The following is a 12,888-nucleotide window of genomic DNA, read 5'->3' as shown; positions in this document are numbered from 1 at the left end:
AGACCACATAGCAGGAGGTTGCAGTAGACGAGGCGGGAGATGATTAGGGCATGCCCTAGTGTTTTTGCAGATTCTTGTTAAAGAATGTGCAGATACGGGAAATATCTTTCAGTTGGAGTCATCAGGAAGTTGAAAGGTCTTGGATATGTGGTTTGAAGGAGAGATCAGTCAAAGGTTACCCTGAGGGGGTTCAAAGTGCTCACCACACATCAAGATAAGTTCCTTGGGGGGGGTCTAGTTTCCAAAATGGTGTCATTTGTGGGGGGTTTCCACTGTTTTGGCACATCAGGGACTTTCCAAACGCGACATGGCGTCCGATCTCAATTCCAGCCAAAAAAGTCAAATGGCGCTGCTTCCCTTCCGAGCTCTGCCATGCGCCCAAATAGTCGTTTACCCCCACATATGGGGTATCGGCGTACTCAGGACAAATTGCACAATAACTTTTGGGGTCCTGTTACCCTTATGAAAATTAAAAATTTGGGGTGAAAAGATCATTTTTGTGGAAAAAATATGATTTTTTAATTGTACGGCTGTACGTTATAAACGTCTGTGAAGCCCTTGGGGGTTCATAGTTCTCACCACACATCTAGATAAGTTCCTTAGGGGGTCTAGTTTCCAAAATGGGGTCACTTGTGGGGGGTTTCCACTGTTTGGAGAGCCCCTGATGTACCTAAACGTGACATGGCGTCCGATCTGAATTCCAGCCAATTTTGCATTGAAAAAGTCAAAAGGCGCTCCTTCCCTTCTGAGCTCTGCCATGCACCCAAACAGTGGTCCCCCCCCCCCACATACCATGTATCAGCGTATTCAGGACAAATTGCACAACATCTTTTACAGTCCAATTTCTCCTGTTACCCTTGGTAAAATAAAAAAGATTGGACCTGAAGTAATTTTTTTGTGAAAAAAAAGTTAAATGTTCATTTTTTTTTTTTTTTTTTTTAAACATTCAAAAAATTCCTGTGAAGCACCTAAAGGGTTAATAAACTTCTTGAATGAGGTTTTGAGCACCTTGAGGGGTGCAGTTTTTAGAATGGCGTCACTTTTGCGTATTTTCTATCATATAGACCCCTCAAAGTGGCTTCAAATGTGATGTGGTCTGTAAAAATAAAATGGTGTTGCAAAAATGAGAAATTGCTGGTCAACTTTTAACCCTTATAACTTCTTAACAAAAAAAAATTTTGGTTCCGAAATTATGTTGATGTAAATTAAACATGTGGGAAATGTAAGTTTTTTGTGTGCCATATCTCTGTGATTTAAGGGCATAAAAATTCAAAGTTGGAAAATTGCGAAATTTTCAACATTTTCGCCAAATTTCCGTTTTTTTTCCACAAATAAACGGAAGTTATATCAATTAAATATGTCACGAGAAAACAATGTCAGAATCACCGGGATCCATGGAAGCGTTCCAGAGTTATTACCTCATAAAGGGACAGTGGTCAGAATTGTAAAAATTGGCCTGGTCATGAACGTGCAAACCACCCTTGGGGGTAAAGGGGTTAAAGTCCCGGATATTTTTTTTAACAACCTATTTCTCCTAATGGAAGGCAGGGCATAGAGTTGAGGCTCCTTTTCATGGAAATTGTCTTAGAGCCACACACTGGATTGTAAGGGAGAGGAAGAGGACATGGCAATTTTATTTGGTTGATTGTTTAAAGAGAACCTGGCATGTAACAAAACGCTATTAACATGCAGATAGGGGTTTAATCTGCTGGTTAACAGCGTTCTATAGCTGCCTGGTGCCTTCACTGAGAGCTTCATTGCCGGGAGTAAATGAATGTTGTTCCTCCCGGCAGGCTCGGGCTTTCAGTCGTAGAGGCAAGGTTTCAGTCACCACTCAGTGCATGGTAAGCAAAGCCTGTACCGCGCTCCTGCTCTATGACTGAAAGCCTGAGGCTCCTGGGAGGAATAAAGTTTATTTCTTCCCAGCAGTGGAGGTTTGTTTGGTGCGCCGGGCAGCTTCAGAATGCTATTAACCTGCATATTAAACCCATAGCTGCAGGTTACTAGCGTTTTTTAACATTACAGGTCACCTTTAAGTCATTGCTAGTTATAACTGTAAAAAAAATAAATCTAATTTTTCCCACCCTCTGGCCTTTTATAGACCAGTTTTAATATAGGCAGCACTGGAGTGAGATGTACCCAATTCTTAATATGAATCTCTTAAATAATTTGAAACATCTTTCTACTGCTGTGCACCACTCTTAAAAAATGTATGTCAGTCTACACATTTCATAGATTATGGCAATTTTGACATTATTTTTTTTTTCACATAAAGTTGGCTGGCTGAATTGGCCAGGACTGTAGTAAAAAAGCCAAAAGACACTATTATTGCAGAGGTTTGAGGTGCACAAAAATGTTGTAACTTTTCCAGTAGTTTTGCACCACAATCTGCTGTATAAAGGCCACCATTTTAAGGGGTATGGACACTACTTCTCTGGTATCTTCAAGACAATAAAAGGCAAGAGATCTCGAATGGAGGAGGAATATGGGGAGTATTGAGCCCTGAAGATTTTGAATGTTATAGGTGAACAAAATGCAAAACCAAACACTTTGTGACTGGGCAGATAACAAATAGTCTCCAGTTTTTAGCTTGAATCTCACCACATTTTGGTTAAGTATACATTCAGTAATTACACTTAACAATAATAATCATGCAGCAAGACACAGTATAAGCAATTCCTGGGATCAGTAAAATGTATGAAATGCTTCTACATTGCGCTTTATTGTATCCGTTATAGATATGGCATCAACTTATACAGAGTATGAAGAATGGTCTGAAGAACCCATTGCAGAATCGGTCAGTCAGAACTATAAGAAAGCGATAAAACAAATGGAAAAGTACGAGCCTTATGAGGACGGATTGGTGAGCGCTGTAACCATCCTTATTTCTTAATATGCTGACACAATATATGAGAATAACTATTTGCTTGAAGGCGTGGACAGTGACGCCAGAGCTGATTGGGTGAAAGGCTCAAGTATCATAACCACCTGACGTAATCCCCGGGAACGCGAGTGCCGACACTGCCGGAACGGCTTCACCACGGAGGGCACATATAGGTGGTTTTATTTTAATGGGGACAAACCTTCAGATTGAGAACAGGCTGTCCTAGTAGTGGGCTGGGTAAGATGGGCACCATGCTAAGGTCTACAACAGGGTAAGGTGATTCGACATGGAGGGCACTATGCTGATGTTTACGACAGGGTAAGATGGTTTGTATTGGGGATCACCATGTGTAGGTTTACGACCGGATAGAATAGTTCGACGTTGGGAGGTTCCATGCTGAGGCACACCGTGCTTATGGCTGTATAGTACAGTGTTGTCCCTATACAGACCTTGCTGTGTGCATGATGTCCAGCCATATTTTTAAGTATGAATGACTGGTGAACTTATAGTAATCTTTCTACCAAGTATGTAGCACAAAAGCCTGTTTTCCCCAAATTTTGTGGATTCTTAAAATATTGAAACTGAATGAAGGGACTGTTGAAAAAAAAAAAAGGACACTACCTTTTCAAAAAGCTCATACTGTACACCAGTATTAAGAATATCAGCCGTGTTCATGGCCATAGTGGCTGTAACCTCCATCTTGTGCCCCATTAGCTGGCTGCTGAAACGCCAAAATTGGCAGAGTACCAAGCTTACATTGACTTTGAAGTGAAAGAAGGAGACCCTGCTCGTATCCAGCTTATTTTCGAACGTGCCTTGGCTGACAACTGCTTAGTGCCAGACCTTTGGGCTAGATATACACAGTATCTTGTGAGTATCAAACTGGAAAGGCAATGTTACCTCTTTATGGATGATCTGCTTATTTTGGTCATCCATCTATTAGCTTTTTGACATGGAATAAAAGAACTCAGAAACACTCTTCTCTTACTGTATTGTCTTAGGACAGGCAGCTAAAAATGAAGGAACTTGTGCTTGGTGCACATGATCGAGCTGTCAGAAATTGCCCATGGACTGTAGGCCTGTGGAAAAGCTATATCCTTGCCTTAGAGAGACATTGTGTTGATCACAAACCCATAGCAGGTAAGTCTGCTTTCTATTCAGACTAAAACATTTTAATTTCCTGATGTGGTGTGCTGGCCTTTACAGTTCTCAGTTATAAGTAATACCTTTTTTTATTTGTTATATTTTGTAAGGAATTATCCTGTACATTTAGCAATATTGTCCCAAAAACTACACTTAGGCCTCTTTCACACATCAGGTTTTCGCCGTCAGGCGCGATCCGGCGCTTTTGACAGAAACCGGATCCGGCGAAATGCAATGCCGGATCCGGTTTCCCCCCCATTGACTTGCATTTGCGCCGGATCGCGCCGGATGGCCATGCGTTTCATCCGGTTTTCGCCGGATCCGGCAATGTGTCGCGATCCGGCGTCTGGAAAAAACGGCTACTGTAACGTTTTTTGTCTCCGGCGAAAAAGCCGGACACGCCGGATCCGGCGCGTCCGGCTTTTTCACACAATGAAAGCCTATGAGCGCCGCAATGCGCCTGATCCGGCGAAAGCCGGATCCGGTGGCCGGATCCGGTTTTTTTGGTCTGAGCATGCTCAGTAGCTCTGCCCACAAGACATATATAAAAGCAAGACAGTGGGACCCACAGCCACACCCAACATGCCACCCAAGAAAGCAACCAAGCGCAGCAAGAGAAGGCAGGAGACCACTGCAGCACCATCAGCACCACCACCACCCCAAATGGAGCAGCAAATGGAACATGCTGAGGAGGGGAGGCCAGCAGCAGATGAGAGACGGTAATTATCAAATCCCCCATTCCTCCAAACTAGGGCTATTGAATATCAAGATATTCATTGGCCCTTTGTTTCTCTTTATTCAACAGCCGCCCAATAGATGCAGCAGCAGCAGCAGCAATGGCAGCAGCTGGAACACCACCCACAGGCATGGAGTGTGGCCACCAGGAAGACAGCACATCATCTTCTGGGAGCCCTCCCTCGCATCGTCAGCGTTTGACGGTAAGTTTTTATTTCCAAAATCCATCATCTCTGTAATATATGTCTATTCATTGCCTTTTATTTCAAAACAGGATTCACAAGATGAAGAGGAGCTCCCAGAAGAAGAAGGAAAGGGGTGGACAGACACCTGGAGTGGGCTCACAATTCGTAAGTTTTTTGCATCAAACGCAGAAACACAACATCACACTACACACAACACATAGAAAACAATGTTCTGCAGACCACACACAGCAAACAAATGCCTACATCCAAAGACATAACATTTTTTGTTTTCTTCTCTAGTCTTCCCAATCTGGTGCTCGCAGTGCCTCCCAGGGTCGTCGGCGACAGCAACGCGGCGGTCACCAGCGTGTAAGTATAAATATTTTTGCTTTGTTTTTTTTGCACTTTTTATTTCATTTCTTTTGTGGAGGCTAATTATGTTATTTTTGTCTTTTTCTTTAACAGCCTTCACAGCGTGCTCCCGACTCTGACGGTGAGGATGGAGGACTCGATGTGGACCACCTCATCGATCTCGTCAGAGAAAGGGAGCCGCTCTGGAATATGGCTGACCGCCGCCACGCTGACCTTATCGTTACCCGACGACTCTGGGAGGAAATCTGTTCGCTCCTTGTGGGCCGCTAGGAGGACCTCGATGTTCGGGCCCAGATTAAAGAGCGTAAGTATATACAGTACCGGTTGCTTGATGTAAACCAGTGTTTCCCGAACTCCAGTCCTCGTGGTCCCCACGGATCATGTGTTCAGGATTTCTATTTACTATGGAAATCCTGAAAACATGACCCCTGGGGACCATGAGGACTGGAGTTTGGGAAATACTGATGTTGTATACTAACCACTTTGTCCTTTCTCGTTTCAGGGAACAGAATTGTGAATCGGTGGCGGTCTGTGAGGGATCGTTTCAAGAAGGAGTTCAATAAAGAGATGCGGGCCCCGAGTGGATCTGGAGGACGCAGGAGCAAGTACAAGTACGCAGAAGCCCTGTCGTTCCTCCGGGAAACAATGGTCACTAGAAGGTAAATATTACACACCACATGTGAAAAAAAATGTTAGATCTAAATTTTTTTTTTTCAGCCAGGGCCATACTATGTCACTATTTTAATTGTTTTTTTTTCTCTTTATTCCACAGCACGGTGAGCAGCACTCGGGAGCCTGCACGATTGGACCCTTCTGAGGCGATCCCTGAGGAGACCGGCACCGAGGGACACTTCGACCGCCCCGGTACATCTGCACCTTCCCAGCCTTCCCACACATTCGACCCATCTGTCCCATCCACCAGCACAGGAGCATCGTGGCCGCCTACATTACATGAAGCTGCTGGTGAGGAGATCGCTTTCCCTTTACCCCACCCTTCTGCCCCTGCCACCTCTAGTACACCTGCGGGTACTGGGCGGCAGCGGCAGAGGGGTCAGGAAAAGACTTATGCGCCAGAGTTCTTGCATCTGAATGCATCTTTCCAGAACTGTCTAAAAGTCTTGTCAGAGCAAATCTCCGCAGGCTATCAGCAGATCAACTCCAGCATTCTGGAGGTGAAGACACTTCTGCAAACCATGCATTCAGAAGCAAGATCTTCGCCAAACCACACCTTTTTCAGGTCTGTTGTGGAGCGCATGGAAACGCTCTCTCCTGCCCAGCAGATGCATGTAATGCATTCATGCCACGCTGCTCTCCAGCAAGTTACCTCCCAACCTCCTCCTCCCACCACAGTAGTTCCTCCACCTGCACCCCCTCCAGCCACTTTCCATCCTCCCCCTCCTATTACATCTACACCCCCTCCAGCCACTTTCCATCCTCCCCCTCCTATTACATACCATCCACCTCCCCAGCACCAGCAACCTCCCCAGCACCAGCAACCTCCCCAGCACCAGCAACCTCCCCAGCACCAGCAACCTCCCCAGCACCAGCAACCTCCCCAGCACCAGCAACCTCCCCAGCACCAGCAACCTCCCCAGCACCAGCAACCTCCCCAGTACCAGCAACCTCCCCAGTACCAGACATCTCCCCACTTCCAGCAACCTGCCCCGTACCAGACATCTCCCCACTTCCAGCAACCTGCCCCGTACCAAACTCCTTCCCCATACAACTTGCCATCAACATCATCTGCTCCTACAGTCCCTGCCCAACCCTCCACTCCACCACCCACCACCTCTTCTGCTTCCCACATGTCCACCCATTCTGTAGTTTTTTCCACACCTTCACCTCTAACTGTTCCTTCCCCACCACGATCCCAGTCCTCTCTCCACACTCCCAGTGTCGAAGTGTCCCGCAGTCCCTACAGCAGTATTTCCACCACACACTACACAGATTTATAATGTGTGTATTTAAATAAAAATGACCAGTTTTATGGTTTCAAAGCTTTATTAAACAAGTTTATTAAAATTTTAAAAAAGTTTACTAAAAAAAACATTTTTCAATAAAAGTTAAATTATTTTACACTGGTTGTCTGTCATTTCTTTCTGCGGCGAAAAAGGTTAAATACAGGGTATTTAAAAGGTGAAATGGTATTCAAAACCAGGTATATAACTGTGGGTAAATTTTAGCTTTTTGCCACAGTTGTGTTCCTGGTTGTGTTTTGAAGCAAAGTATTTCACCTAAAAAGTTGTGTTTATTGTTGGTGATTTCCTAACAATGTACACAACTTTTGTTAAAAGGTGAAATACTTAGCATAAAACACAACCAGGTACACACCTGTGGCCTAAAGCTAAAAATAGTAAGACCATGACAAGATAGCCAACTTTGGTTGGCAAAGGTATATACTGTTGGTCCAGAAGGTACACAAGTTTGGTTAGGGCACAAATCTTTCACACTCTGTCATCCTGCCAGTGTACTCTGCCTTGAGGTGACATAAAGTATAGTGCAAAATTGTCCCTCATTACTGAAACCGTCACAGAACTTCTAGTGGTAATGTCATGGTAATCTTGCAAGGTGGTTTCTTCAGAGGTGTCCTCAATGGAAATGGGTTCCTTGCAGATAACAAAATTGTGGAGTACCACGCACGCTTTGATCACCTCGTCCACAGTTTCTGTCTTGAGGTTGATCGCAGTCAATAGGACCCGCCATTTGGTTGTCAGAATACCAAAGGTACATTCAACCATTCTTGCTCTTGTGAGGCGGTAATTAAAAATGCGTTTTGGTCTTGTCAATCCTCTGCTAGAGTACGGTTTCAAAAGGTGTTCTGACAGCTGGAAGGCTTCATCCCCTACACAGACAAATGGCATAGGTGGACCAGATGTTTGCGGCAGTGGTCTAGGTGGTGGGAACTGGAAGGTGTTTCCATACAGTTTACGCCCCATGGCAGACAGTTTGAAAACTTGAGAGTCATTGGAGCGGCCATAGGCCCCAATATCAACCGCAATAAATTTGTATTCCGCGTCAGCGATGGCCATGAGGACAATTGAAAAATATTTCTTGTAATTGAAATATTCCGATCCCGATCCAGCTGGCTTTACAATGCGGATATGTTTCCCGTCCACAGCGCCCAAGCAGTTGGGAAACTGACATATCAGTTGAAACTTGTCAGCAATTTCAATCCACCTCTCTGTTGTGGGCTCTGGTAAAAACTCTTCAGCTAAGGAGTCCCACAGTGCACGGCATGTGTACTTCACAATTCCAGATATGGTGGAAATCCCGAGTCTGTACTGGAAATGCAGTGACGAAAGGGATTCTCCAGTTGCAAGAAATCTGTGGGGAATTAAAAAACAATAAATTAGTTTTAAATCACAGCATTACATACCAAAACTGACCTATAACACTTGGAGATGCAAACTACCACCAACAAGATTGCAGTGAAAGTGTGCTCTGATGCGAGCATATCCAATAAATGTGGCTTACCTTAAAGTCACCATCAGACGCTCTGCGGGTGAAACAGAGAAGCGGCAATAGGTGTCCGCTTTTCTTATGAGGTGTGCAATGCGCTCCACCAAGTAATCAAAATTCTCCATTTTCATCCTAACATATCCAAAAAATTTATCCGGGTTTCGTCGAAGGTCCATGCAGAGTGTAGAATAGACCCCACGCGTCATTCTCTTGGCTGTGATGGGGTGGATCCACAAACGTCGTCTACGATGCCTGATGCGCTGCTGTCTCGCTCTCTCCTTCTCCAGAACAATCACCCTCAAACGATTCGCCTCCGCTATAAAATCCGCCAAATTCTTCAAAATATTTCCAATCACAACATCCATCTTCGCCAGTAACTTGCTCTTCTCTCCAACCTGCACTTTCTCCTCTACAACCTGTCAAAGAAGGGCTGTAGGAACATGCTATATATAGTTTTCCAGTAGCCAATCCCGTTCGGAAGGCCACAAGGGTCAATTTTAAAACCCGGATCCGGCGTAATCCGTCGAAAAACGGATAGAAAAACGGATGAACCGGATGAGACGGATCCGGTTTTGTCTGTCAAGAAAAAGACGGATCCGGCAGAAAACCGGATCCGTCACATCCGGTTTTACGAAACATTTGCCGGATCCGGCGTTCCGGCACGACGCCGGATCGCGCCTGACGCCGAAAACCTGATGTGTGAAAGTAGCCTTATAGAAAAGTTAATACAGCGCTGGGGTCCTGGATTGATATCCCACCAAGGACAACATCTGCAAGGAGTTTGTGTGGGTTTCCTCCTGGTACTCCGGTTTCCTACCATGCTCCAAAGACATACTGATAGGGAATCTGGATTGTGAGCCCCAATGGGGACAGCGCTGATAATATACTGTATGTAAAGCACTGTGGATTAATATGAGTGAGTAAAATAAATAACCCATTTCCCAGTGTCATGCTATAATGTTACAAGATGGCAATAAGCCTTTAAGACCAGAACTTGGCATTTGTCATTCATACCGTATCTTCCAGACTGGTTAGTTTATAGTAAATTTCCGATCTGTGCAGGGAGTACAGTTTACAACCATAATTAGTAGGAACTTCTCATTTAACGTCATGGGTATTTAGGTCTTATGTTATAAAATATTTGGCATTGTATTTCTAATATTGATGTATTCTTTTTCTTTATCAATGTTTTCTGTGTTTACCCATATAGAAACTTTTGAGAAGGCTCTAAATGCCGGATTCATTCAAGCTACAGACTATGTAGACATTTGGCAGTCATATTTGGACTATCTCAGACGAAGGGTGGACTTCGCAAAAGGTAGCTAAATATTCAGCCTGTTGGAAAATTCTTACATCTTTATTACCGCACAGATCAAAGTTGGCCAAATCAGCCATTTTCAAAAGGACTTAGTGACTGAAGTGCATAGTGATGTCCCAACAGCAAATTTTGACGGGAAATGTTTCGCTCTCCGTTATCACCCCTTTTTGTTTTCCTTATGGTTATTCTAGAATTGTCCAGTAGGCCTGGAGGTTCAAGGTGACAAAATCACTTATTGAATTTCCGGAGAAAGGGTACTGAGTAAAGGTCCCCATACACAATAGATAAGTCAGCCAAATCTGCTAATTTTGGCAGAACCATATGACTTTCTGATGTGTTTGGGGGGCCTCCTGACTCCTCACTGACAGATCAAAGAGACAAGGATCAGGCAGCTTGAATTTCAACACCTGATCCTTTTATTATTTTTTTTCATGGCAGCAGCTTTCTTCTCTTTCCCGTTAGAAAATATGAGTGCTCGATCGAGTGGTGAGTTCAGAGTATGGGGGAAGTCTGTCGAGAGAGTGGTCTGCCAAACGGATATTCAGCATACAGTAATCTTGTGTATGGCCAGCTTTATAGAGCCATATATGTGCTTTCTGCCTGTAGATTAGCATTAAGATGGGAAGATACTGTACACTCTCTGCAACATGGCACAAACTGAATAGTACGGTGTGTAATATATGTGTACACAGTGTTCCTAATCTGATTCTTTTACATTTCAGATTCCAGTAAAGAACTTGAGGAGCTTAGAGCTGCATTTGTCCGTGCCCTAGACTACCTTAAGCAAGAAGTGGAAGAAAGTACGTATTTGTAGATCTTGGTTCTGATTATGTTCATGATCTTTTTTTACATTGCTTAAGAACTCACTGAAGATAAGAATAGATATAATCAATTTCTGGGCAATACTGCTGTCTCTTGGGATGCGTAAAGGGATTGTCCACTACTTGGCAGCCTCTTTTTTTTTTTTTTTTTTTTTTTTTTTTTTTTTAATACTCCACAGTGTAAAATCAAGCTAAGGTGCTGCCCTGCCACATCGGCGCTGTTCCATTAATATCTGCGCCACGTCTCCCATAACATTGTTATGCCACATGAGCACTGAAGCTAATCAATGGCCACTAATGGGTTGCTTTGTTCAAACTTCCTACATGCAAATATTAGGAGGATGTGTGAGAATTTCAGTCCTTTAGCGGCTACTAACTGTTATGCCATGCAAGCATTGCAGCAAATGTCCCAGATCACTGGAACGCCACCAGTGTGTATGTGAGCAGCCAATATTTTTATTTTACACTGATGAATGTAGTATTTAAGAAAGATTTGTCAGCGTAGCAGACTGCCCCGATAACTTTGTATATTTAGTCTTTTTATATTGCAGATAAAAGCCTTTTCTCGTTCGCCTTATTGGGGGACACAGAGACCTTGGGTGTATGCTGCTGCCACTAGGAGGCTGACACTATGCACAAAAAAAGATAGCTCCTCCTCCGCAGTGTACACCCCACCGACCGGCAGAGAATTCCTCAGTTTAGCTTAGTGTCAGTAGGAGGTGGACACGGGTCTTTTATTAGACCCATATCTACCTCGTTGTGCGTCGTTCCTTTTCAGGTTCTACGGAGGGATACAGAGTGAAAAGTCACATCTGTACTCCCACATGGAGTCTGCAAGTACGGCGTGTACTGCCACCCCGTATCCTTGCAGTTCTCCGCGGCAGGACCAGCCAGACGGACGCCGACACCAAGACGTGCCAGCGACTCCAGGGGTCCTTGTCGCCAGTCTCCCTCCCACTCGCCTACCAGAGCCTGTCGGTTGGATGAGACGCAGGAGTTCTTCAGTCCCAGGTAACGGATCGGGGATGGGTGAGTATGGATTTTTTATTTTTATTTTCCTGGCTGCCCATTCCCGATGGACAGGGGGTGCGCCTCTTCAGTGGCACATTGAGCGGGCGCTGCGGTCGCTCGCAGTCGCCCTACGCCCATAGGCACACCATGCTCCATATTGCTGGCCCCCACGTTCCCCCCCTTCCCTCCCCCCTTTCTGGGGACAGGGAGTACAGGGCCTCTTCCTTCTTCCCTTGGACGCGGCTTCCGGCGGCGGCGGCGGCGGCGTCCTTTTTCCGACCTCCGCGCCGACCCCCTGCTGACAGGCGGCCGCCGCAACTAATTTAGGCCCCGGCTTCAGTTCGGGCCTACCGCTGCGTCGCGGCCACGCCCCCCGCCCCTTTCTTCTAAGCGGGCTTCTCTCCCGCTCTTCCCAGGCCCTCCCACCGCCTGTCCTTCACCTGCCCAGCCTGCTATTGGCTAGAGGGCGGTGAATTTTAACCCTACGAGGTGCTCCGCCCTCCCTCCTCTCCTAAGGCGCGCTTTTTCTCAGGACGGCGCCATTTTCCCAGCCTGTTAGCCGGGCACCAGCTCCTCACTGGACAGCATCTTTTCCAGCTGGTTTTTTCGTTCAGGAGGTCTATCGGCCGGATTTCACTCTGACCTGCATCCACTGACAGGTCGCAGAGCATTGCTTTTGGGGACACCGGACCGTGAGTAGCTCTGCACTGCAGACTGACCCTTCTCCGCCCTCTGTCCCCCAACCTTCCGGCATTACCTCAGCTTTTCACTATGTCTAAGTCTGATCGTACCCGCTCTACCGCTCCCCCCTCCACTTTAGTCAAGTACTTTGCATGTTCTTCGTGCAATCGCAAACTTCCCTCAGGCCAGTCCACTCCCCTCTGCCTGGATTGTAGCAATCCAATTCAGCCTGACGCCGTCCAGGAGCCATCTGCGGCCCCAGGTGAGAGTGAGCCCCCC

General features: G+C 45.6%; 1 protein-coding gene across 2 annotated transcripts in view; it reads left to right on the top strand.

The window, feature by feature from the left end:
• Positions 1–12,888, top strand: part of SART3 (spliceosome associated factor 3, U4/U6 recycling protein) — a 70,442-nt gene that overhangs the window by 33,303 nt on the left and 24,251 nt on the right. For both annotated transcript variants that reach the window (XM_073582580.1, XM_073582579.1), the window contains exons 6-10: positions 2,739–2,863; positions 3,599–3,754; positions 3,886–4,024; positions 9,989–10,096; positions 10,819–10,896. In XM_073582580.1, the coding sequence (XP_073438681.1) occupies positions 2,739–2,863; positions 3,599–3,754; positions 3,886–4,024; positions 9,989–10,096; positions 10,819–10,896 (606 nt within the window). The remainder of the gene's footprint in view (positions 1–2,738; positions 2,864–3,598; positions 3,755–3,885; positions 4,025–9,988; positions 10,097–10,818; positions 10,897–12,888) is intronic.

The sequence above is a fragment of the Dendrobates tinctorius genome, unplaced genomic scaffold (assembly GCF_039654945.1).
Source record: "Dendrobates tinctorius isolate UK_male_01 unplaced genomic scaffold, ASM3965494v1 ptg000073l, whole genome shotgun sequence".
Taxonomy (NCBI): domain Eukaryota; kingdom Metazoa; phylum Chordata; class Amphibia; order Anura; family Dendrobatidae; genus Dendrobates; species Dendrobates tinctorius.
Note: the sequence above shows the minus strand (reverse complement) of the source record. Positions and strands in the feature narration are given on the sequence as shown.